Below are 27,434 nucleotides of genomic sequence, written 5' to 3' on the forward strand. Positions count from 1 at the left end.
CTTTAAAAGACAATGAGGAAGCGAGGGAGAAAGCGCAATTATAAACCATCATTTTGTAGCTATTTTGCTGATGTTTCAAATTGTTCTACCTTTTAATCTAATCTTTTCATACACACATAGCACACAAATGACGATACATTCAGTATAGTTTTTTAGAATGTTGCTCTTAATATTTCAGCAGTGTATATCATAGGCCTGTTTTGCAGTTTGTAAATTATCTGTATGCATGAAATACATCTGCTGAAATGAGCAGTACTCCATAAACTACTGCACTACACTACTTTATCCCACATCTATAACTTATAACTTTAACTAAAAACTATATTTTAGTTAAAATGATTTTAAAACTAAGGAAACAAAAGTAATCACTGCTGAAAAATATCTTGAACAAGTCTAAACTGGTTTGCTGGTCTTAGTTCATGCTGTTTATTGGTTTTACTGAGCACCTTTCTACTGGTTAGATTGGGAAACTATCTTAAACCAGCGAACCCCTTTTTAAGTTAGAGTAGGTAGAGTTATGGTAGAATAGGGGAAAAATTAATACAACTGAATTTAAAAAGTGTATATGGTGTCAGGGTCATAAATAGACAATATCCCCTGCATTAAACATACATAGTGATGTCATGTGACCACAATTTAGCATACTGCTGTGTGAAATAGATGCATGCGTGTTGGCACAGTATATAATAGTATTCCATTCTGAACATAGCCAGCATGGTAACATTCTGAACACCTTATGAATGTTCAGAATGAGTAAGATGTTTTCCCTCCCATATATTCCTCCATGTTCTCTCCCCTCTTATAAAACCCACAAAGAGGAAGGAGACACTGCCCAGGGTGTCCGGCCAGAGCAGGAGTTCTTTTGTGTAGGTGTGTTCATCGCGTTGACCGATTCTTTGTTTCGAGTGCCACTTTGTCATTTTTACTGCCTGTGAATGTGTCATTAAAGTCTGTGTGTCAGATATAAGTTACATTCCTTCAGTCTATTAAGCTCTTTGAACGACTGACCCTTCTGATTTGTGTGAAGTCATCTGAGATGAACTGCGTATGGATTCATTCTAAAGAGGCGTTAAGGGTGGCAGACGTCCCTTTGTGTGTCGGTCACAATGCTGAAGTGAAAGGAGGCAGGATGCTTAACATGCAAATGAGACGAGAGAGAAGGAGAGGTCAGGGTGGACATCACTCAATGTCACATTAACAAGCACTCATCCCATGATGGGGTATTAAACGCTGAGTGTGAGAGTACGGCAGCTGCCTATCGTTTGCACTTTTCTATAGCATTTACAAGCAAAAAATAATCTCTGCCAATCTAATCTGATCCCAAAGAGATTCATTCAGAGAAAAAAAGGATGGATACTTCTTATTCTAATGTGTAATGATTACTTCATTTCATAAACATCTGATCATCCATCAACTGTTTGACCTTGTGCATCTAATGAACTAAAAAGAGTGGCAGAAATTACCTCACTTTTTCCCCAATCCCTTTGTGCACAAAAATACAGTATCGCACAATGTTGTATGCTTAATTTTACCTGTATTTTCCGATGTGTTGAATGAACAGGAAGATCAGAAGCAATTGAATCATGGTCAGTATTCAAAATAGCAGCTGATAACACATAAATGCGTATAAATAGTACGAGTGTGCAATGTCGTGGAATGTATACGCCAAAACTCATTTTGGCTTGCATATGATACGCTGTTTTTCGCGTGCATATGATACGCACTTTATGGCGTGTATATGACACGCTCTTGGGTAGGTTTAGGGTGGTGGGGTGGGGGGTTCGTATGTATAATACGCCATAAAGTGCGTGTCATATGCACGCGAAAAACAGCGTGGCATAGACACGCCAAAATGAGTTTTGGCGTATACATTCCACGACATTGCACACTCATACTATTTATACGCATTTTTGTGAGAATAGCCTGTACTTCCAGTTAATTTGTCACAATAAAAACGAAAGGTCAAATCCTATGGCTCAAATAGAGAATGCTACTGTTATTCAGAATTCTTTATTTATTTAATGTTTATTGCTAAGATGGTGATTTGCACCAAGATTTTAGCAGCAGATCCTTTAAATGATGTAAGTTGTGTGGTGGGTCTGGATCAGACTTGTTTATTCAGCACATCTCAGTGTTAACTTCTTGAGTAATTTGAGCTACAGTTTGTCAGTTTGATCCGACCGCATGGGCCAGCCTTCCCTCTCCACGTGCATCACGTGCCTTGGCCGCCCATTACCCTGTCGCCAGTTCACCAATGTTCCTTCCTTTGACCACTTTTGATAGATACTGACTACTGTTCAGCTGCAGTTTTGGAGATGCTCTGACCCAGTTGTCTAGCAATCACAATTGCGCTCTTGTCAAACCCACTCAAATCCTTAAGATTGCCCATTTTTCCTGCTTCTAAAACATTAACTTTGGGGACAAAATGTTCACTTGCTGCCTAATATATCCCACCCACTAACAGGTGCAGTGATGAAGAGATAATCAGTGTTATTCACTTGTCAGTGGTCATTATATTCTGCCTGATCGGTGTATACCGCCCTATATTCAGTAAGCAGTATGTAGTATTCCATTTTAAAATATGCTGTCTGGCAATTTGTTTTTACTTCTCCATCTTAATATTTTAATCCATCTGATTATTTCCATCTTTCCTTTTAGTATATCATCATTCATTCCTATGCTCAATTCCAAACTCTGACTACTTGGCATTTCTTCTCCTATCAGACTTTCCATCTATCTATCTATCTATCTATCTATCTATCTATCTATCTATCTATCTATCTATCTATCTATCTATCTATCTATCTATCTATCTATCTATCTATCTATCTATCTATCTATCTATCTATCTATCTATCTATCTATCTATCTATCTATCTATCTATCTATCTATCTATCTATGTATCTCTCTTCATCACGGTGATCTGTGTCTCTGTCCATTGGGTTTAATGTTAAAGTCAATGAGAGAGGAAATTTAGTTTGTGCTTTCTTAAGAAATGGCTTAGATCATCATTCTTTCTTTAATACAATTTACAGAGATAACCCAGTGTTCTTTGATTTATGTTTCTCTTCCTCTCTAGATTTTCATAAGAAGACTGTAAATGCTTCTCGCGCTGATCTCCTGTCAGTCTGGTGGTTTATCCAGTAATGGCTGATGGTTGAATTAGGAGAGGGAAGGCTGTTCCAGAATCAACTTTAACTTCCTCTTCGCTCAATAAACATTTTAGATGGATGGCAATAACCATCCCCATAAATGCTCCCGTCAACTGTCTGTGGTACTTACACCAGCCCTATGCTGATTTAAAGGCCATTACAGCTCACATTCTTACCAAGGGATAAATTCCTAATCGTATCTATTCATTTTCTGGCAGTGAAAGGTTGGGCAAGGTGAACTCAGTCAAGTAATAAAACTAGCTGAGTTCTGGAGAAGCTGCATAAATAGACCCATGCTCTTTCAATGAATGTAAGCCTTCTCTGTAAATGAATGCATAAACAACTGAATTCTACACAGTCTGACTTTTTCAAAAGTTAAGATCACTGTTATTAATAATTATTGGTTATTAATGTGTAACAGAATGCAAGAAGAATTTTTTTTTTTTAAAGTGCTGAGATACAGGGCAGCTTTACAGTTTGTCTCAGTTGCTAAAACACTATTCTGAAACCTCTCTCCATTTTCTGAAAATATTAAAGGGGGGGTGAAACACTCAGTTTCAGTCAATCTCATGTCAATCTTGAGTAGGCTACCTATAGAGTAGTATTGCATCCTTCATATCTCCAAAAAGTCCTTAGTTTTATTATATTTATAAAAGAAATATAGGCTGTGCCGAGTCTTTCCGGAAAAAAACGAGCGGCTGGAGGCGTATTGTGTGGGCGGAGCTAAAGAATGACGAATGCGCACAAAGCGGTGACGTCCTCAAGCGTGGATAAACCCATGGCTATCGATCCAGAATCAGATTTGGAGGCTGAAATAACTTGAACAGGAGAAACAGCAACAGCAGGACGTCCGTCTCTGTGGTATGTACTGTATTTAGTGACCTGTCAACATTTGTGTGTCTTTACTCGCAGTTTATGAGGACATGATTCGGTTTATGGACTATTGTATGCGACTAAACCTTAGCAGTAGCAAGCAAAACGGTTTTGCACGTCAGACTAGTGTAACGTTATACAGTCCCTGACAAAAGTCTTGTCGCTTATCTATTTTCTAGAAATACCTGATATTAACCTGACTTTTAATTAATTAATTGGTGTTAGAAATAGCTCATATGAAAAGCTAACCCCCCCCCCCCCCCCCCCCCCAAATGATGTTTAATGCACTGAAATAAATAATTTTCACAGAAAAAATATTTATCATTTAATCAAGACAGAAAGGTCAAATTTTGGCAAGACAAAAGTTTTGTCGCCTTTACAGAAATTTAACAAATTTACTGCAAATACAAAAATATGTCAGCAAATTAAGTTGTGGTGCTGTGAGATTCAAATTTGATCTATGAGCTTGAAGGACTGCATCCATGCGGTTTGGCAAGGATTCATACAACTTATTGATGAGGTCATCAGGAATAGCTAAGAAAGCAGTCTTGCATGCCTCCCAGAGTTCATCAATATTCTTTGGTTTCGTCTTCCATGCATCCTCTTTCATCCTACCCCACATATGCTCAATGATGTTCATGTCTGGTGACTGGACTGGCCAATCCTGGAGCATCTTGATCTTCTTCGCCTTGAGGAACTTTGATGTGGAGATGGAAGTATGCGATGGAGCACCGTCCTGCTGCAGAATTTGGCCTCTTTTATGGTTGGGAATATAAGAGGTAGCTAAGATTTGTTAACAAGATTTGTTATTTTAGACTATTGATGTTGCCTTCCACCCTGCAGATCTCTCGCACACCCCCATACTGGATGTAACCCCAGACCATGATTTTTCCGCCACCAAACTTCACTGTTTTCTGGGTGAATCTCGGATCCATTCTGGCTCCAGTAGGTCTCCTGCAATATTTGCGGCGACTGTGGTGTAATTCAACAGAAGTTTCATCTGAAAAATCCACCTTCTGCCACTTTTCCTGCGTCCATCCTTTTAGCAGGCTGTGGGCCTTGGCAAATGCCACATGGTTTTTCAATTGTCTTTTGTTTAGTGCTGGCTTCTGGGCACTGATTCGACCATGGAGGCCATTTCGAGACAGAATCCGACAAACTATTCTGGTTGACACAGGGACTTCAGGTGACCAGGTCTCGTGGAGCTCTGCTGCAGTGGAAAATGGGCTGGCCTTGGATTTTCAAGCCAACAAACGGTCCTCTCGAGCAGTTGTCTTGTGGGGTCTGCCTGACCTGGGCTTGTCAAAAACGTCTCCAGTCTCTTCAGATCTTTTTTTTATCCTCTGTACTTGACGCTGAGACACATTGAAGGTGTCTGCCACATCAGCAGTGGATCTGGTCTTCAGCCTCTTGATAATCAAAACTTTAGTCTTAGGGTGAATCTTAGCCATGTTTGCCGAGGTCTAGTTGCAGTTGATGTCAAGGTCTAGCGTACTGGGGTTCTTTTTATACACACTTGAGACCTAATTGATCCATTATTAGTCACAGGTGAAGCTCATATGACAAGGTGACAACACTTATGTCTTTGCAAAAATTGACTCAATGGGCTTTACCAAGCTGTGAATATTAGAATACTTTTTAAAAGTTTAGTTTTTCACTGAAACATTATCACAAAAGCTGGTGGGATTAAAATGAGCAATTTCTTGTAAAAAAATCTTGATTAGAAATATATTTCAGCGGCACTTTAGGTCAATTTGTACACACGCGACAAGACTTTTGTCAGGGACTGTACATAGAACAACAATGGAGTAACCGTTGCATTTGAATGGCGAAGCACACGATTGTGTAGTTTACTGATGTTTACTCATGCGATGATAGCCAACAGCATAGACATTTGAAGCAGTTTTACTCACCGGCTGCTTCCAAAGCAGGACCGAACCTTTATCGCTGGGACCGCTCCGTCAAAAACACACTTCTTTGATATGATTTGGTGAAGTCCTGTGACAGCAGTGACCATGGAAATCCACTTTGCGACGCGACTGAAGTGATGTTGTGAAGCTTCCCGTCATTTCTGCGTTCAAATCGGTTCAAATGCAGCGCTGCCTTCCCGGAAGGCTGTGCTGAAGCGTTGAAGTCACTTGATGTCACCTATAGGAATAAAGTGGAGCACGGCGCGGACTATAACGACATAAGTGTTCATCGACGACTGGATCTGCACCTGAGTGAGTATTTATGGGTGTGCATTTCCTCTCTCGCTCTAGTCACGCGCGCGCGCACGCACCCTACCGGGAGAAGAGCCCGTACGGCCCATACAAGGACCTTCCGCTCTATCGACGTCAAGCCGAGCCATACTCGAAAAAACTCTCCGAAACTTGTGAGAAACCGGAAGGAGTATTTTTAACACAGAAATACTCCATCAAACGTCCAACATTAGTTTTTGAAACTTTGTCAATGTTTAGGATTGGAATCCAAGTCTTTAACAGTGTAAAAAGCTCAGTATGCATGAAACAGCATTTTACCTGCATTCTGTGTACATTGTTTTTGTGGGGGAAAAATTAAGATTTTTTACTAGGTATTTGTGTGCTCTGAGTATAAAAACAATATTCTAAAATTTTCTACAACACGCATGTACTGTATATAGTAAGTGTAACATTGAATAACATTGAATCAAAAAGACCTAGGTCCTTATGATGAATGGAGAAGTGTTCTCCATTCATCATAGTGTTTTACATTGAGCACATCAGTGTTCAGCTGGTTCTTATAAATGTCTGTTCATATGATGGTTTGTGTGATTCATTTGAAAACAAAATACCATTTTGAAAAGATATAGCATTGTTTTGAATTTAAAGTTTATTTTTGCAGGAGAATTGACGGGGGTTGCCAATTGTGTGTGTTTTTTATTTTTTTATTTGTGTGTAGAGTTCAGAGAGTATGAGGCTTGCTTTCAGAAAATGTGTGTAAACAATCAAGAAAAACTGTAACAAATGGAAAGCGAACTGTTCAGGGCAATACAATTTGTTCAATGTACAGTAGGCTATACAGCCCGAGCGTACAATGCACTGTACTTATATTGGTTGTGTCTCATCATTTGAAAAAGATTAAATCAGTTTTGAGTGGTTGTGGTCAATCAATGACAGTTGTTCTCTATTTGTATTTGATTGTTGTTACTTGAGTTTACCAGTATGGATGACATGTGCATTAGAGTTCAGAATGTGTCTTGAGAATGAGAATGTGAGATCTGAAAATTGTGTTTTACCATGTGTGTTTTTTTATATATATATTGACAACAGACTACACAATTAGCTAAATGAGTTCAGGCAATTGTTTTAGCAATTGAGAAAAACTGTAACTCATCTGATCGTGCTTTATAATTGTTAGACATTGCTGCCCCCTATTGTCCAAAAGCATGTCCCTATACGGTTACGGGTTTGTCCGCTCTTATGCTTTTATTGAGGTTTTTGTATGAAAACAAGCTACCATTTTTTTCTTCAATAAATCATTTTGATCATTGATATAAAAATGCAAAGAAAAAGAAAATATATTTTGTCTTACACTGTAAAAAAAAATCAAATCTCTAATTGAATTCTAGAGACTGTAGCAGTATCAACAACAATGCATTAAGCATTTCAATGCAACAGGTTTTCCCAAAATGTTTCGCAAAGTTAAAATAAACAGTTAAAATGAAATGTGTTTGAGAAACAAAAGCCTTCCGAAGACAATAATACATGGTTAAAATAGTCACTGAGTGATAATAAAATAATAATAAAAAAAAAAACAGAAGTTGATTTCATATGTAGTTGCAATGATGAGGAAAACACTTCTTAAATGTTTAATGATTCCTAGTTGTGTGGGTCTCATTTTTTAATTATAGTCACATGTTACATAGTGGATGGTCTGTGTGTGGTATTTTATAAAACCATAGAAGAATTTCTGAATGTATAGGTGATAGGCCTATGATTTTTAAAATGGAAGTTAAAACACAATAAAAACAAAGACGAATTATGGAGAATTAATACAGTATTATTTTATGCCATTGTGTGAATCTGCGTAATCGATGTAGGGTGGAACCTTTGTTCCTTTATTTGTTTCTTTCGGATTGGTTCTGATGTGACGCGCAAGCACGCAAGTACGACCTATGAGTACGACACACGCCGGTTTTCACGTTGTACAGCAGTTGGCACAGACCTTTTTTTAAAGTAATGTTATAGCATTTAGATATGTGCATTTGAGAGAGCATATTTTTTTCGGGAAGTAGTGAAAGATTTTATTTAACTCTTTCCTGTCTAGTAAATTTAAGATGATATCGGGTTTGCAGTAAAGATGTGGGTTTCACTGCTGTGAATAATTAGATTTTTAGATAATTAGACGGCATGTGTCTAGTTGTAAAATGTTTTAAATGCTGATAATATCTCTGAAAGACCTCTGTAAACACGGGGATGGATATGGACCATAATATGCAATTTAGTAAATCTTAGTGGAAAGATAAACTTAAGAAAATGTCAAGAAAGCCTTTTTCAAAGTCCTAATACATGTTTATGACACTTTTTAATGCATAAGGTAGATGGCAGTGCGTCCTAAAACTGACATCAACAATTGTCACACTGAGTAAAGTGCTCTAACACAATGCTGAGGATAAAGGCACTGCCTCTACTGCAGACACATACATTACGTTGGTCTTTGGTCCTTCAGAGAGGTCATCGGCTGGCCTCCATCAAACATGTGTGTCTGCTCCCTGAAAAGAGGCGTCAGGGTCTTCTCTACCCCTTAAGTGGTCTGGTGGAGCACCTATCCTCGCAGGTCAATCAGGCAGAATTCAACATTTTCCATCCCAGCATGGAGGAGCTCCGTCAGGCAGAGACACTGTTCACTCCCTCTTCTAAACATGTTATTGACTACTCAACCTCTGCGGTCCGGATGGACCATGTACCTATTTTCAAACAGCCAGAAGTGAGAGAAAATGTTCATTCATTGTCAGCACTTGATTAAATGATTGCAAGTTTATTGAAGCCCTCTGAACCACTGCTCTAGACATTTCAAAATGTGTCTCATGTTTGCTTGTGTGTGTTACAGGTGTGTTTTATGGGCAGGAGTAATGTGGGGAAGTCATCTCTCATCCGTGCCTTGTTCTCTCTTGCACCAGAGGTAGATGTGCGAGTCTCTAAAACTCCGGTGAGTCTATGTGCTATGAATGTTTTCTACTGTTCAATACTCTGTGCTCAGAAGTTGCTCCTTCTCAATCTTTATTTTGACACAGGGTCACACCAAAAAGCTTAATTTCTTCACTGTTGGAAAGGCGTTTACTCTTGTAGACATGCCCGGGTATGGACACATGGCCCCACGGGACTTTGTAGAGATGGTTGAACCATATCTTCAAGAGCGTCAAAAGTAGGTTGATGTTGTTTTAACCATACTGATATTTCTTCTTGTGTGCTTTTTGAGTTTAAAAAGATTGAAGATAAGTTAATCTCAGTTATTATATAATATATACTGTACTGTAAAAAAGTTTGCTTACAAAAATAATGTCATAAACAGATTTTTTTTTATCAGTTAACTTAACCACCTTTTGCGTCTGAAACCGCATTTGTCCTTGGTACACTTGAACATAGTTTTTCAGGTAGGTTTCTTCAAGTGTCTTAAAAGAGATGTTGCTGCAGTTCTTCTGGATTTAAGCTGTCCCAAATGGACTCGATGATGGTGAGATCAGAGCTCTGCAGCATACTGGCTGTTCTCACTGGATTACAAATAATGGCAAAAGGAATATTTGGAAATGTAAACTGATCTTTGCTACTGACATGTTGCAGCAAAATGTATAACTGGCTCAAAACTATTTTTTGTTGTTGAAATACAAATGTGCACAGTTCTGTATAAAGTATATATAGAAGTCTTAGTTTTTTTATTTTTTTATTTATGTGTCTCTAGTCTGGTGAGGACATTCTTGTTGGTGGATGGAGGTGTAGGTTTGCAGAAGGCAGATTTAGTTGCTGTCGAGATGTGTGAGGAGTTCAGTTTGCCTTTTGTGGTGAGTGTTTATCCTCTCATGTTCTTACCATGACTGTCCAGCAGGGGTCGTTAGAGTAATATACACTTTTAGCAACATCTCAGCCCAGATCAGTGGTTCTCAACCAGGGTCCCAGCAAACTTTCTTCTTTCCTTTGAAGAGCTGCTGTTTAGAAACCCTGGATATATGAAGTTGCCTAATTTAGTGTGATTCTTATACATGGAAATTTTAATAAAAATTCCATGGGAATCTCTGTTTTTTTTCTATTCATGCCAAGCTCTAAAAACTTTAAAATTGCATTGGGTAGAAATTGTGTTTATATATATTATATATATATATATATATATATATATATATATATATATATATATATATATATTATCCAGAAAGGCACCAAAAAATTATAAAGTTATTGGGCCTTCAAATAATTTCAAATAAAGTAATGCAGGGCAGCAGATTTCCCTTTTTTTGTAGTAATTTTTTACAAAGACTCGATCCAAACCGCATTCATGAGTGTTTTGATACCCATGCAGAGAGTTAATGCTAAAGGTTGGGTTAAGACTTTATTATAGTGTGAACATGTTCAAAATACTTTTTCAACTCAAAGATTTCTAAGGTTTTAACCAGTTTTCTCTCTGTGTCATGTTTTAGTTGGTGGTAACAAAAATAGACAGAACTCGACAGGGCGCTTTGTTGGCTCTTGTTCTACAGCTTCGGGACTTTATCAAAAATCAAACCAGCACGTGTTTCCCACAACCGTTTCTTGTGAGGTGAGATATATAGACACACATCATAATAATTATAATCTTTTTGCATCTAGAAAGATTTTCACACATACAGGGTTCAAAAATGAGATATTTTTCCTGCTTGAATTATATAGATATCATTTAAATCCATAAAAAAACCATAAAATCCACTTTTGTTGATAACTATTAAAAGTCAGTTTTGACAACCTCATTTATGTCCGCCAGCAAGATAACATTATCTAGGTTTCAAATCTGCAGTTAGCAACAATGTAGGAAATATCACAGAAAACCAAACCTTTGACTGAAAAGGAAATGGACTAGACTTAAATACACTGACCCAAGTCCATCCTTATTGTTGAGCCCTGACAGAATATACAGTGGGCTCCCCATATATTAGCAACCTTCGGAAAATGTGACCAGAACTGGCTGTGAAAATATTTTTTTGTAAATTATTTAGCATTAAGTTAAATAGTTGAGAGAATTGTTTTTACATTATACAGTATATCTATCCCACAATTATTGGCACACCAAGGTATCAGTTCTGGATCTTCTCCTATAACGCATCATAAGATTGATAAAGGTATGTCAAAAGATCTGACCTGAAGAGATGATTCGTCCATACAGAATCTCTCCAGGATCCTTCAGATTCAGAGCTCCATGCTTTTGGACTCTTTTCTTCAGCTCATCCCACAGGTTTTTTGGGGGTTTGGATCAGTGGATTGCTCTGTCAATGGCAAAACCTTTAATCTACAGTCAGTGAACTGTTCTGTTGTTTATTTTAAGATGTGTTTTGGATTAGTGTCATGCTGGAAGATCCAGCCCGGTTTAAGCTTCCTAGCAGGGTCAGTCAGGTGTTTATTTAATATCTGCTGACTGCTGGTACTTGATGGAGTTTATGATACAGTGTATCCTAACAAGTTGTCCAGGGTCTCTGGAAGAAAATTAGCCCCACAGCACTAAAGATCCACCACCATACTTTACAGTAGGGATTAATTACTTTTCTACATGGCTATGTTTTCTGTCCAAAAAGATTTTTTTGCTCTCATCTGACCATAAAATTCAGTTCCACTGAAAGTCCTTGTTATGTGTGGCAAACTGTAGGTGCATTAGATGCTATTTGATGTCGCCAAAGTCTTTTTTTTATTGCAACCCTCTCACACTATTTGTGGTTATATATGTGAGGTCTGATCATAGTTTTGGGGACTGGTTGACAAAAACCAAAACTAGCATCTGCAATTCTCCAACTTTGATACTCCTCAAAGAGTGGAAAGAATATAGACATGCTTCCTCTTCCAGGTAGATTGTTACCATCTCCAGTTGATTTAAATTTATTTATCAAAAAGGTTATAGAAAATGTTTCTGTTCAGTAAGGTAAACTTAAATGCCATATTAATTGGAATATACTTCATTTAGATCTTTTACACATTAGAATTTGTAGGGGTGGCGATCGTTTTGGCACCCATATTTTGGAGAAAAACATTTAATTTCTTACACAATTATTATTATATAATTGTATTTTTTGTATAAATTAATTAATTTTAATATTAAATATAAAATAATTTCTTTTTGTGAATAATTTAAATTAAAGACCAAGTGGATAAATGGCAAAACATATTCTTGGTCATGTTTTTCCATTTTCACCAAAAAAAAGCTGGTTTTGGCTGTAGTGTGTCAGTAGGAAATATCCGTTTACATTTCCAAACATTCCTTTGCCATTAATTGTAGTTCAAGTAATCCCGTGAGATGCAGATGGACACGGAGTCTGATCTGAACAGCCAGTAGGGCCGCGCAATATATTGAAATTATCGAAATATCACTTATCAAAACACCCAGTAGAAACCCAGTTGACAAAACACCCAGTACAGAACACATCTCAAAATCCCAGCCCTTATGGGCAGTTGTAAACAATAGAGAAGAGATGCGTTTTCAATACCGATTTAAAACATTCTAACGAGTCGCAGGATCAGATATGCAGAGGGAAGCTATTCCAGAGGCATGGTGCTGCTGTTTCTATGTTTGACTTTCTATTTATTAAAACATTTTCCTTCATTGCATCAACTCAAAATTTTAAGGCAACCAGGTTACTTACTTTTTTAAGTTAAACCAACAATAGTTTTTTACAGTGTATAAATGCAAATAAAAAAGGATGTTATTCATAAGGGAAACCTTAAAAAAAATTAGGCTTTCCATAAAAATGTTAAGTAGCCAGGTATGTTATGTTAGCACTAAATCAGCATGTAAGAGCGTGTGTGTGGGCATGTTTTTGTGACGTATGAGGACTCAAATGTGTATCATGACATAGGTATGACATAGGTATTACAAGGAGAGGGTGAAATATGAGGACATTGGCCATGTCCCCACTTATCAAAATGCTTATAAATCATACAGGATGGATTTTTTTTTAGAAAGTAAAAATGCAGAATGTTTCCTATGATATGTCCCCATATGTCACAAAAACAAGTGTGTGTGTGTGTGTGTGTGTGTGTGTGTGTGTGTGTGTGTGTGTGTGTGTGTGTGTGGTGTGTAAGATAATCTGCATTTATCGCCCACATCAAGGTTATTTCCTAATCCATCAGCAAGTGTCATCTTGCTGGTGTGTGTTTGAGCAGTGATGAGTTTATAATACACACTCATTCTTAGTCACTTCATTTGGATTTATGTCAGTTTGCATCTGAGGTTCCCTTGATCACATAGATAAATCTTGTTATACAAATAAATCAGTGCCTCTGACCTGTAGTTTTATACGAGTGAGGAAGATTCACTGTTAAATAAAATATGTTAATGAGTTCAGATGGTTATCAACTTGATAAGATAAGGCTAGGGGTTCTAGAAACAGTTGCATTGGTGTTTTGTGTCAATACAGGAAGTCAATTTTTAGATAAGATGATAAGTAACATACATTTATAACACATATACACAACTTTATTTCTCTTACATGCTCTCTCTCTCTCTCTCTCCTCTTCCTTTCCCCCTTACTATGACCTGCAGTTCAGTCCAGTTCTCTGGGATTTACCTGCTCAGGTGCTTCATAGCCCACGTAACAAGAAAATCTACAGCTTACCAATAAACAGTTGTGATTGTACTGCAGTACCTCACCATGTCACACATACAGGAACGGATTCGTGCACGGGCCTACTGGGCATTTGCCCAGTGCACTCAATCAGAGGGGAGCCCAGACACGCTGTGATTGGCCTGTGGACAATAGTCTTCCACAAAGAGCCGCCCTGTACATAAACCCGCACCCACCTGTCCTGCTGTTAAACAAGAAAATGGAGCGCGGGGGGCCTTTAGACAGGTCCATGAGGGCACGACCATGTCATAATTTGTTAGTAAAACCACTTTGAAAAAAATTATAAATCATTGCTTTGTACATGCTGAATCTATGTATTATTTTTAAATGCAGAGGCAGTAATCAAACTGTTACTGGTTTCAGGATTCATGCAGCTCACTCAATGATCCAGGAATCTATTGTATAATTTTTAAAAATGCATATTGGATTGGGCTTGTTCATGTCTGTTGCTGTATGTCAACTATAATATTTGTTTTTCTAAATAAAATGACAGTAAATGTTGCATTGAATCTTTGTCAGTGACTGTTGACCTTTAAATTCTTCTCTTGCTTTTGGAGTTTAAACCAAAACTTAACAACTTGATATTATGATAATATCAGATAAGATTCCAGATCTGTTGTTCTACTAAAACGTCATAATAGATGTTCTACTATTAAATTATACTTTAATAGAATTTGTTAATTACTGAACCTGAATCCAAGCAAATGATTTAAATCTAGTGAATAGATAACAAATGGATTTCTTACTCATGAAATTTTTGTTTTACAGTTGCAATTGCATGGATAATAAAATCCATGATTTTGTCAAAATTAACATCTGCCAAATATCCTAAATAATCTCTCCTAAATGACACTTCCTTTTTGTTACTGCAAAAAGTAATGCAGCACTAATGACTAGTCCTACATTAACATTCAGCTTCTTCTATTAACTAATATAGAAACAAGCTTAACTAAATCAGTAAGTAATGTCAAATTTAAAAAAACAGTTCCTTTTTATATAATCAATAATATTAATTACTTAATCAGATTAGCCTTCATAATAACTATTAACTAACTGACAAATTATAAAGAACATTATTGTATGTCTGAGACGTACCCAGTCATCTTTTTTATTTTGAATAGTCATAAAATGCATCAATAATAGGGGTCATATAATGGTACATGCACTTTTACAAGTTGATTGTACGGAAATGTGTGTTGTCAGTGCCTGTATACAACCATCCTATAATGATAAAAATCCATCCTGTGTTTTTTTTTTTTTTTTTAAATCTCCTTATGTTTTCCCTTCTCAATTCATGCCATTTGACCGTGTGACATCACGCGGTCGGACACCCCTCCCACAATTGTTGATTGACAGCAGGATTTCAACACAGACCCGCCCTGAGCGAGCTCATCACAGTCCGCCATTGTTGATACGCTGGAGCAGAATGGTGTCTAAGCGACTGTGGTGTTCTGTTCTTGGGTGTAATAATGAACACAGCAGTCAATTTGATGTTCCTCAATCTGAACCACTGAAGATGCAATGGCAGAGTTTTGTTTTTGAAGGAAATATTTCCTCCCGATCAACATCGATGCTTTTATGTTTGCGCAAACCGCTAAGCATTTTTCACCAGACTGCTTTATAAACAAGGATCAATATAAAGCAGGTTTTGCTAAAAAGCTGCTCCTGAATAAAGGATCTGTACCAACTATTCGTGTTCCTGCTGCACCTCCAGAAAAAGTGAGTATAGTTTCATGATGAATGCGGCTAAAGTTTACAGGGTAAGTTAACTTGCATTACAGCATGCTTTCTATGTATGATGTTCTCAATATAATTCATAATCCCACATTTATAATGAACAACACATTATGGTTATTGTGTTATTACAAACTGTACGCTGGTTATAAAGTTGACGTGGTAACACTAAGCTTATTTTTGTAGATGGTTTATAAAGGTGTCCGTTACTGTCAAAAAAACGTGTTGTAGCAGTTACTACACTGCGTAGATAACATTAAGCATCACTGACAAACCTACATTTAGAGATAAAACGTTTTTATTGGCATTAGCTGTAACATCAATCTGTCAATGAACTAACGTACACATCAGTAAACGCGTAGCATTCGTATCTCACTACGCTGATGTTACCCTGCCAGTATACAAAGATGGATCAAAGTGACATTATGTTAACCAACCATTCAGAAATGTCCTTTTCGAGCATTAATTGTCGAATTTCGTTGGGGTTGTCATCTTGTTCCGGGTCCGTCTCCAGTTCAAATTGATATGGTTGCACAGATGTGTCTTTAGAGATTCCCCTCAACTGTTTTTAAGGCAACAACTCCACATTAAATCTAATTTTGTCGCAATATTATCCTGTTTGACACTGTGAAGCTGCTTTGACACAATCGTGATTGTAAAAGCGCTATATAAATAAAGTTGATTGATTGATTGACATGTGTTGTGTCATAACGCCCTACAGAACAGAGGTGTGGGGTGAGCAAAACTCATTAGCAATAAAGACACATGCACTGAGATGGCTTGCTGAAAACAGCTGTTTTTGACCAGGTAAAATTAGTGTTTTCTAACAATACTAATGAGGTTTTTTAATTAAAGTATATTACAAAGTTTTAATTTGGACACTAAAGAATCATATTAACTTGTACAAAAACAGCATTAGGCCTATATGACCCCTTTAAGTGTTACCAGTCACCTACCTTTAAGTGTCTCTATGCAGGAATTGTTTTTCCACTTTAAAGTGGTCCGGATCACTAGTTCCTGCATAGTAAGATAGATAGTAATGCATTATGCATTTTATGACCACCTTGAAAGTAAAAAAAAAAAAAAAACGCAAATAACCCTGCCTTGTTGGCAAGTGATTCGCACTAGCTCTGCCTAACAATGCCTGGCCATGCCAAATAAGATTTAAAGAACTGCCCATAATTCAATGTCCTCAGTAAAGCAAACAATAAAATGTGCATTGCGACTGTATCGTGTATCACTGTTTTGTCGTGATCAACACTAATTCGAATCCGCCTTTTGCAAAGCTTGCTCTTCTCTCTTTTCTCATCACAAATCACATCAGAAAGGCATTTTTTTTCAGTAAAAATTAAGTAAATGTTGTAATAAAGTGCCATACAAAATGTTTAATAATAAAATAATTTATTGGGTAGGATTAGTGATATGTGAAGGGAGGGCTACATGATCCATTACATGTAATTACTATATGCAAATAACTGCTACTTTTATTTGGTGTAAATAGAATATATCTCTATTTTCACTTAGTAAATAGAAAATACAGCTATTTGCACTTAGTGTAAATATCATCTATCGCTAAAAAAAATATTTTCACAGTGTAAATAGAATCTTTGCTATTAACACATCTATCACTTAGTGAAAATTGCATTTCTTAATTATAATAGCTATTTACACTGAGTGTAAATTTTGCTATTAACACTTGGTGTAGCATCTATCGCTATTTGTGTAAATAGCAACTAGATTCTATTTACACTTAGTGCAAATAGCCGCTGCCAAAAAAAGACAACTGCTCACATTTCAGACACATTGTTGTTGTGATTAGTATAAATTTTGTATGTGTTATAGTTAACAGTTAGTCCTTAGTAAAGCCAATCTCATTCAGTAATTATTGATTACCTAATAAGGAACAATCTTAGTTCTAAATCTGACATTGTTTACTGATTAGTTAAGCTTGTACCTATGTTAGTTAATAGAAGTATAGCTGAAGTGAAATAAATAAAAAATACAGAATTCTTTTTTTCTCGTTTTATTTTTCTTATCTTATTATTCCTGTGTGTAGCATGAGTAAGATATCGCTAAATAATTTTTAATTACTGTATTTAAAAAAAGAAGCTCATTATCCCTTGCGAATCTCAAAGTATTGCGGTAACGTTAGGCTACGTGAGTGTACACTCATCTCGTTCTGTTCTACGCGCTGAGAAGACTGTCTGTTGGCTCTGCTACGTCCAGTCTCAGAAAGAAGTTTTTCAGTTATGAGAATAATTTGAAACTGGCTCCAATGGCTCAGGAGTCAGGAGATTCTCGGATCGTTTCCTATTGCATATAGAGAGTGATTTGACTGCAAATCTATCAGAAGGGAAGATAGTGGACATATGACGTTACACAACTCGGAAAAAAGGAGGCTTCTTCTGAATTAGGTAAGGCCATTAATGTCTGAAAGAATGACAAGGTGCGTTTATGGAGCACTGTAATCGGTTTAAAAGTCCAATCCGAATGAAAATGCTCCATATAAACACCTCAATCGGAATAAAAATGCCCCAACCGAATGAAATGACTACGATTACTTTTGAGTTATATGACGTGATATAACAGTTACAGCGTGCGCGCCGCGCTCACACCAGTGCTGTTGAGTGTTGACAAGAAAGTTAATTTTTCTGAGGGGTAACGTTAAACTTTTTATTTCGTAAGGAGTTATGAAGATAATGTTGGAATAATGATACAGACACAGCCTGGCTGCACCCTCATCTTGACAGCATTTGTTCTAGGCACATTTTACTTCAACTGCGCCTGGGAGAAGAATGTATTTTTCTGAGATGATTATTACACTTTACAACACATAACGTTAAATAGCTTTTATAAAACCTTATAAATCCTGGTGGTCGTTGAGAGTTGCTATGGCAACCGTAAACACTTTGTTAACCCTATCACTGCCGATCTAAATCAAAACAACAATTTTACAACTAAAGAGCCTGACTGTGCGCTACAGCATATTTTTAACGCTACTCTTTGTATACAGTCCCTGTTCAATGTAAATGTAGAATATATGATATATAATATGGCATATAAAAAAATCTGAGCTTGTGGTCTGCCGGCCTGGTAGGTCCCAAGCACAAAAGTGAAAGTCCGCCTCAGTAGGACTCGTCATAAGGAATCATGAGCTGCAGAAGGCTGCGTCCTCCGGAGGTCGCATTCGAAGGGTGCATACGTCATAAGGCCGTCTCATTTCAAAAAAGTGACTCTCCAAATGCGACCTTCGAATGCGTCCTTCTTTCACTGGAATTCGGAGTGTGCATGAGGTGTTAGCCTTCACGGCTGGAGATAACCCACAATTCTTTGCGTATCCGTTAACAACTGTCATTTTTTTTATATTATATGAAAAAATGGCACCACCGCTAGATATACATGCGAGCGTAGGTGTGGTGTTTAAATTAAGTAGTTCAAGCTTTTTTTTCTTTTTTTTTAAGCTCTATTACCTCAAACAGATAGTTCTGGTAAATAGGATTACAACTGTTTAGTGCATTTTAAACGTTTAGAACAGTACATTGCTGTCAAGACAAGAACAATTTCATAGTCATTTTCATAATTTTCATTCATATAACTTTTTTTTTTTTTTTTTTACATTTTTCAAAATGTACAATATGACATAAACTTAAACTTAAATTTACATCAAGAACTCGTTTGAGGAAAACATAAATAAACATGTGCTCGCATTTAAAACATTACAAACTCACATCATATCAAGTAAGAAAAATACAAATAAAAAATAAAATAAAAATAATTCATTCATATAACTGGTGTGAGAGCGCAACGAGGCTGAACCATTAGGGGCTGAACTTGTTGGCATAGCAACGTGATACTTCCTGCCTGTGTGTCCTACGAAGGACGTCTAGTTTAATTCTGATTGAGGACACTTCGTATACTGCATCCTACACAGGACGTGTCCTCCGGAGGACGCAGCCTTCGAAATTTAACGAAATGAGACACAGCTATGGTCTCAGTTTAATGTGCTTAACAAAAGCCACACGTGCTAACCCTGGAACAGGGCTTCATAACCCAGAGTTAAAAGCTGCACTAAAAGTTTTTAAAATTATGAGTGGGAAATTATGCTTAACAATTAAAAGGGACCTTGACCAGAGAGTAAAAAGCATTAAACAAGCTCATTTTTATGTTTTTATTTTTTTACATACCTGAGAGAACAGTATGCACCAAATCCATCAATGAACTTTGCACTTGTGTCCTTACAGAGGACATAGAGTAAAGCAGTTATATAAACACCTCAAACTGTTGCATTTTTTATTTTTATTTTAAGTTTAACTTTGTACCCGAAGGTATATGTGTGTGTGTTTGTACCGAAAAGAGAGTCAGTGAGGTACCATAGCATACATTTCTTTAGTCACACATCCAACGGGTCCTTTAAAAATAATAATAATAATACATCTTTATTTCATCCATGTTCTTTGACACACACACACACACAGCATTGGTTCAGGTAGGCACTGTCTTCTCTACTCAGCAATAGCAGGGGTGGCGATGGTACAGGGCTGTACCTGGAGAAAAACAATAAAAATTTAAGTGCCACAATGTTATAAAATGACAAGAGGGTGCAATTGCATTTATTGTGCCTAAAGTTAACCTCGACTATGACGTTCTTTTTTCTTTTTTTTTCACCCACTCACTGTATTTTATGTGTTGGCATTTGGACACTGACCCCATAAAACATTTGCAGTAAGTTAATTATTTTTCAACATTTTTTCCTCTGAATTTCATAATCTCAGGCATATATTAAAGCTCTAAGAGACAGGTAAAATTGCACTCTTTGTCACCCAGGATGCAGGAAAGAGGGAACTGAAGGTGTTAAAGAAAATGTATAGAAACACTCTGGAATCTTAGCTAACGTTCTCCAAGAAGCTTCATCTCGCACCTCCCCATTGGAATCTACACCACTGACCCTGTTGGATCCTACTTTTAATTCTTCACCACTTCATTCAAACTCATTTTTGTCAACATGTACACTCCAGAGCCCTGCCACTCCTGCCCTGAAAATGCCACCATCTGCTCGGGCACATCCTGCCTGGTGCCTCGGGATCCGTTCAATGACATCCTCAACGTGGTGATGAGTACCACGCTCACCGTCATGCTGGCCCTGGTCATGTTCTCGATGGGCTGCACCGTCGAGGCAAGAAAGCTCTGGGTACACATCCGCAGGCCATGGGGCATTTTTATCGGCTTCCTGTGCCAGTTTGGCATCATGCCTTTCACAGCCTTTGCACTTTCATTGATTTTCAACGTGCTTCCAGTCCAGGCTGTAGTTATCATCGTTATGGGCTGTTGCCCTGGAGGTTCCAGCTCCAATGTTTTCTGCTACTGGCTTGATGGAGACATGGACCTAAGGTGAGACTGTCAATCCCTTGACTTTTTCATTATCGCTATCGTTACGTTGCTTGTAACATTGAAAACATTCTAGTTCCTACATTCCTAGAGATGAGCAGTGTAAAGTTTGGTTCGGTTGTTTTTTATGTTTTTAAATGTAGTGTCAGCAGTGTCATTTGTAAGTTTGCTTTCATTGTACATAAAATGTCTACTAGGCTAAACTAGATATTTTGATAATTTTACTAAATTATATTTGAAGACTTCAGATGCAAAAGCCTCTAAATCCGTCTGATGTTGTTCTTTAAAATAAACATATTTGTCAGGCTTCTATGTATAGGTTTCTACCTAAGAACTGGTACTTGTAAAAAGATTGAGGCTGAAATTGATTGGGTTTGAAATTTTTTATGAACCTATACTCTATGCGGAGAGCATTTACTCAGTATCGTTCTTAGTTTTGACAGAAGTGGCTTTTGCATCTGAACTCTTCATTTATATAATAGTTATAGTTTCTTAAATGATTTGGATTTATTAAATGATAGTATTTTGTTTGATTTGTTATTTTATAATATAATACTAGTAATTACAGAGTTTTGCATTATAGAACATGATCAATTATATTATTCAACTTTGTCTATTATCTAATTAATAATGTTCCTTATTTCCTTCACACATCTAGAATTAATGTTTAAACTGTACCGCATATATTATAATCCAAAGATGCATGTTTATTAAGTTTATGGACAGAAATACATTTTTTATGTGTACAACAAATACACTGATTTCTGCTGTCTATAGCATCAGCATGACGGCTTGTTCTTCAATCCTGGCTCTGGGAATGATGCCTCTTTGTCTGCTCATCTACACCACAGTCTGGACTTCAGGCGATGCTATCCAGATCCCTTTTGACAGCATCGGTAAAATGACAAACTAAATGTTCAACTTTATGTATTTATTTGATCTCATACCTCAATTGGACTGATGTTCTTTCCAGCGATCACGTTAGTGAGTTTACTTGTGCCTGTCGGTCTTGGGATATACACGAAACACAGATGGCCCAAAGTAGCCAAAAAAGTCCTCAAGGTTGGTTTTTGTTCCTGCATATAATGTTGTAAATTCTTATGCATGCTGTGCTGCTTCACTTGTGTTGTTTTTGTATGTATAGGTGGGATCCGTGGTGGGAATCATCCTTATCATCATAATTGCAGTCATCGGTGGTGTGCTGTATCAGTCCTCATGGACCATTTCTCCTTCGCTTTGGATCATTGGTACCATTTATCCATTTATCGGCTTTGGGCTTGGCTTTCTCCTGGCACGTTTTGTGGGACAGCCTTGGCACAGGTAAAAAATCTGTATATTTTGTCTTCCCATAAAGAATTAGCTGGTTTGTTTGGATCAATTAGCAAACACTGAGGCATTAATAAAAGTGGCAAAAAGTCTGAAGAAAAAAACACTTATTTCTTGTGAATGTAATTGCAGGTGCCGCACCATCGCATTAGAAACGGGCATGCAGAACTCCCAGTTGGCAAGTACTATTACCCAGCTGTCCTTCACCCCTGCGGAGCTTGAAGTCATGTTCGCTTTCCCCTTAATCTACAGTATCTTCCAACTGGTTGTGGCTATGCTTGCAGTGGGAAGTAAGATGAAACTTGTTCACTCTGCATTTAAGCATTAGGAAAATAAGGCATGTTTGGTTATCATAACACTCATTTGATTTTGAAGAATTAATAACTCTGTATCATATGTATTTTCAGTTCATTACTCAGTCAAGCGCTATAGGCAGAAGGGATCCGTGGAGGAGGATGGGGAAGGCACCAATGAGGATCAAAATAAGCAGAATTACGCCTTGGAGAACGGTGGCTTTCACAGTGATGAGAATGGAAACACTGAGGATAAGGACAAAGGTACAAAGTTGTGAGCTAAACATCCTTCTGTTAGCCTGACTGGTTAATGCTGATCTTCTGGAGGCATGAACGTTGACCAAGCTATTCAAGCTCAATCAGAGAGTGTAGAGTTAAAGTCAAGACAGGTGGATGCACTTTCCTACATGATATAGGCTATTAAAAAAACCTGCCCACAGGTTTTTTTTTTCCTGTGTATTGTGTATTAGGGTTTGTCTTTGGTCATTAATACATTGTAGAAATTCATTGAAATGCCATTAAAAGCCCTAAAAAAGCAACTAACCACCAGTGTAAAAAAATAAAAAATTATATATATATATATATATATATATATATATATATATATATATATATATATATATATATATATATATATATAATTTTTTATTTTTATTTTTTATATATATATATGTATGTATGTATCTTTAATACTTTAAAATAACATACAGCACTTAGGTTGAATGTAAGCTAATTTTTTTTGATTGTTACTTTGTATACACATAATTGTAATACTCTAAAAAGCAAAACATTTCTTAAAGGTCTATTTATGTATGATACAGAAAATATGGAATATATTTTATTGGAAGCTTCTTGTTGTTTTTTGTTTGTTTGTTTGTTTGTTTGACCATGTTCCAGCAGTGGGACTTTTCCACTTAAAAGGGAACCAGAGCCATGAGACTTTTCTCTTTTTTTTTCTTGAAGCATTTCATTGCTTTAAATAATTTCAACATTTACTTTGCTTAGAGCTACCAAATGTTTTAGATTGTCATTTCAAACAAAATGTTTTATTTTTTTAATATATCTGTGATATTTATATGGAAAAGAAAACACCATAAATAAACATTCAAATTTGTTGTCAGATTTTGTTCCTTGTTTTTATTATTCTGTCATTTGTTTTACGATTGCACTTGATTTTACCATTGCTTGATTATGTTGGGTGTGTATTATATTATGTATTATGTTGTGAAATAACCCTTGCTCTGAAAATATTGCATCGGCCACAATGCGCTTTCTCAGAAATAGCAGTGTAACTGTCTTGGCTACCTAGCACCAATGGGTTACAAGAAATAAAAGGGAGGGATCATATTTGCAAAATACCCAGGAAAGGATACAAAGTATCTAAGAGATCAAAATAAAGAAGAAATGAAAAACCAGAAATGAACAAATATACTCTTTTATAAATTATAATTACATATACAAACCCTATAACCAATAAACCAAACAACCTCAAAAAGCAACCGTAGCCTGTTATTGGAAAATGGACTGCATTGAAGGGGTACTGGAAAATGAGTTAGTGATAGGAGGAACACAAAACATCAAATGTCAGTTTCCTAAAGATGAGATCAGTCTGTGTTAATAGTTGGTAGTCGGTGTAAGGATGTCCTTATAGAAAAGTTATTTTTGTTACAATACTTTGGCCAATAGCACTACTGCATCCAAAGGTACTCAAACCAGTAGGTCCTCTGACAAATAATCCAGGATTAATCATAACATAAAAATCCTAGTTGGGCAGCAAACAAACAGTTTCCCAAACCAGGATTCAAAAGCGAGAGCAGCAGACAGCATAAGGCAAATCTTATCCATAGACAGTAAAAGAAATGGAGAGAGCTATCCCATTGAATTCAAAGGCGGAAAAATGAGGCCAATCAGAGGCAATCACTTCCTGATGGCTGAGCGAACTGCGCAGGCTCAGACTGAGCTTGACGACGTAGATGTGACGTGAGCAACCTGTCTGACAGCTGTAGGTCTTCTAGTAGTTGTGGAAAGTGAAATCTGAATCCCGTTGTTTAAATATTTTCTCCCGTTGCTTTTGGCTCACTATGGGCTTCTCCCCATTCTTCCCCCTTGGCTTTATCAGACTTTATGTTTCCATGTCCCCCTGACTGTCTCATAGACAGTAAAAGATTGTTTCTGAGCGTCTCCTCCTGTCTATACGGTAATTTCTATACGGTAAGAGTCGCGTTGGTTATGATGCAATCGTTAGCCTATTTTTACAAAAACAGCTTCTACGGGGCGAAAGTGTAAGATACAAGATAACGGAGCCTTTTATGCATTGTCGTGTTTCTTTATAAATAAACAATGGACAAATGGAGTCTTTAAACGTCTCAGATGTAAAGTTATTCACTGTCAAAGTGCCTCAAAAATGAATGGGAGTCAATGGGATGCTAACAGTAGGTGATGGCTTGGTTAGCAATGGCCGCCCCTATGGGTGGAACGCTTTCCGAGTGCTAGATTACCCCCTTGATCTTATCAAACTGGATCTAATTCTTCTTCTGCTTTTCCTCAAACTTATACCAAACATTGAGAACTACTAGCGACCCCTAATGGTGAGGATGAACATAGCCCCAGAAAAAATACATTAAAACCCGATACATTGGGTAGTGTTGCCAAAGCTCACGCATTTGGCAAGAGACATACTTTCAGGCTCTGTCATACGCTCTCACTCTGCCCAACTTAATCTCACGCCAAATTGCCAAACCTTCTTTTGATATTAAACAAAGCTAAGCTTTTTTTTTTTTTAAGTTTTAATGCGAAATTCAAACAATAAATAGCGTTTTGGCACTCCCGGTGGTTCGCGGTCACGTGGTTGCGCGCAATACTTCTAGCACTGTGTCAATGCATTTGAATGGCTTAAGCGGATACACAACAGTTTTTACTATATTAAGGTTAAAAATATAGAATTCCAATTTAAAGAGGCAAATTAGTCATTTTGTGGCTAAAAAATAATGTTTTTTTTTTTTTTTTTGTAATGCCATTACCCAGTAGGTGCCTTATATTAAATATACATGTATCCAATTTCTCAAAAAAGTATTGCAGTCTTGTATTCATTTTAATACATATTTAGATATGATGAAACACTAGATTTCTTTAAATGTGAAATGTTTAAATGTTAATAACTTGCATTTTAATATTTTTACTGAATAATGATACTTATAAGCACACAAGTGAATTTTAATGAATGCGAGCACATATAACTTGACCCAAGAAACTTTTAAAATAGTGATAGAGCTAAGACAAACACATTTTTCCTTATTATGTACAGCGTAGGCTATACTTCATACGAATCGATACTGAATCAAGATCGGAATCAATATTCGCACTTTCATAGAATTTGGCAACAGAAAAGGGAAGTTTATCTTATTCAAATGTTCTGGCAAGTTAATTACCTCCCAGAGAGAATGCCGAGACGAGAAGAATCAAAAGCTATAAAAATCATTGAGGTATTGAAGACGCTAGGCTAGTGTATTGTCTACTAGTACAGTGATGTGGAAGACTTTCTAACTGTCAAAACCTGTGCTGGAAAACCAAACACGGCCGAATGCCATCATGTCACTGACATTAAGACCCATGTTAAGACCACCACCTGCAGGAACTGCCATCAAATTTACAAAACTTCTGCATTCAAGTGGATCGAGACTGTGCCTGGACGGTGCCTTGACTCAACTCGTTTGCACGATTTGGTCCTCTGGATTACCTTGAAATTACTGCTTGTTTTTCAGAGATCCCTCCGGAAGTTTGAATGGTTTGACAAATGTAACTTCATTATGATAAGCTTTTGTGAGGTATTGATTTCAGTCGCCTTCCCTCACTTAACAGATTGTTTCTTTTACATTATACATTGTCATGTCATTATTAGCACCAAATGTTTTTCAAACAATTCCCCACTTGCAAAAAAAACACACAAAAATAAACGTATCTAATGCTTGAATCTATAATTATATTGCTTATCTAATATTTTAATGATGTATCTAAGGTTATGTGTCGACCTACACATGTAAAATCACAAGTTGTTTGGTCTCTAGAAGAACGAGCTTTAAATAGACTTCAGTACCCAAACTGTTCAGTTTTGAACAACTCTGATGGTTACTGTGTTAAATATTAAAGAGGTACAACTATGGGAAATCGGTTTGAATTTGAATCTGAATCGGTTTCAAAAGCAGGTTTCCTCAAAGATCTTTTTTTGATTGGAGTATATAAAATCAATACTTTGTCATGATGTTAGATGCGTTTCATTTTGACGACTTGTACAGCAGCAAAAGGTCATTATTGTTCTACTTATTTCCCATTGACTCCTTTATCTCAGATGGCTGAGATGTTACGAACGTTCTGCTCCAACATATGAGATGGAAATCTTAGATGTATATTGTTCTTTTCAGTTTTTAGGAACCTCACTTCTGTTCACTTCTTCTGTTCACAATCTTTTTGTTATGAATCATTTGGAAAGTAATTAACCTTAACACACTTCTTATGGAGATCTAAACTTCCCACCTGACATGTCACTGATCAAACTGAGTTTCTCTGAAATATTTGGAATAATTCTGTATAATTTGAGTAATATTTTAATTAGTTCATGCCTGAGACAATACTTGTGATCAGGAGTACATTGTACTACACTAAACTACATCAAAGGTCAGTATGTGACCATTGAGGACTGCAACAGTTCACTCTTGACATCTGTTATCACACTGTAGCATATATGAGCTTTGGAAATTAATTAATTAATTGGAATATATGTCCAGTCGGTCGTCAGTCTGGAATTTCATTCAATTTTCTCAGACGATATTGGAGACTTGGCTGATATTAATCAGCTTATT

The 27,434-nt window shown here is 36.8% G+C and overlaps 2 protein-coding genes and 1 pseudogene across 2 annotated transcripts; all 3 read left to right on the forward strand.

Moving 5' to 3' along the window:
- The first annotated feature begins 8,158 nt into the window (after positions 1-8,158).
- On the forward strand, positions 8,159-14,349 carry gtpbp8 (GTP binding protein 8). The gene is made up of 6 exons (XM_067445018.1): positions 8,159-8,973; positions 9,097-9,195; positions 9,281-9,411; positions 9,946-10,045; positions 10,676-10,794; positions 13,759-14,349. Exons 1-6 carry the CDS (start codon positions 8,650-8,652, stop codon positions 13,835-13,837), a joined length of 852 nt encoding a protein of 283 aa, XP_067301119.1. The 5' UTR covers positions 8,159-8,649; the 3' UTR covers positions 13,838-14,349.
- A 3,461-nt stretch (positions 14,350-17,810) lies between these two features.
- Positions 17,811-23,122, forward strand: slc10a2 (solute carrier family 10 member 2). Its single transcript, XM_067445020.1, has 7 exons — positions 17,811-17,988; positions 20,399-20,962; positions 21,737-21,855; positions 21,933-22,021; positions 22,104-22,279; positions 22,418-22,575; positions 22,693-23,122. Exons 2-7 carry the CDS (start codon positions 20,577-20,579, stop codon positions 22,854-22,856), a joined length of 1,092 nt encoding a protein of 363 aa, XP_067301121.1. The 5' UTR covers positions 17,811-17,988; positions 20,399-20,576; the 3' UTR covers positions 22,857-23,122.
- Positions 23,123-24,097: 975 nt separating this feature from the next.
- Positions 24,098-26,722, forward strand: LOC137075869 (uncharacterized; annotated as a pseudogene).
- The last annotated feature ends 712 nt before the right edge of the window (positions 26,723-27,434 follow it).

The sequence above is a fragment of the Pseudorasbora parva genome, chromosome 5, assembly GCF_024679245.1.
Source record: "Pseudorasbora parva isolate DD20220531a chromosome 5, ASM2467924v1, whole genome shotgun sequence".
NCBI classification, from domain to species: domain Eukaryota; kingdom Metazoa; phylum Chordata; class Actinopteri; order Cypriniformes; family Gobionidae; genus Pseudorasbora; species Pseudorasbora parva.

What these genes read in the sequence shown, in the direction of transcription:
- gtpbp8 (XM_067445018.1), top strand. Translation starts at nt 8,650, where the DNA reads ATGCTGAGGATAAAGGCACTGCCTCTACTGCAGACACATACATTACGT. An exon ending in CTATTTTCAAACAGCCAGAA is followed by an intron (nt 8,974 to 9,096) that starts GTGAGAGAAAAT and finishes TGTGTGTTACAG; the next exon opens with GTGTGTTTTATGGGCAGGAG. An exon ending in CCACAACCGTTTCTTGTGAG is followed by an intron (nt 10,795 to 13,758) that starts GTGAGATATATA and finishes TATGACCTGCAG; the next exon opens with TTCAGTCCAGTTCTCTGGGA.
- slc10a2 (XM_067445020.1), top strand. Translation starts at nt 20,577, where the DNA reads ATGTACACTCCAGAGCCCTGCCACTCCTGCCCTGAAAATGCCACCATC. An exon ending in GATGGAGACATGGACCTAAG is followed by an intron (nt 20,963 to 21,736) that starts GTGAGACTGTCA and finishes TGCTGTCTATAG; the next exon opens with CATCAGCATGACGGCTTGTT. An exon ending in GTGGGACAGCCTTGGCACAG is followed by an intron (nt 22,280 to 22,417) that starts GTAAAAAATCTG and finishes ATGTAATTGCAG; the next exon opens with GTGCCGCACCATCGCATTAG.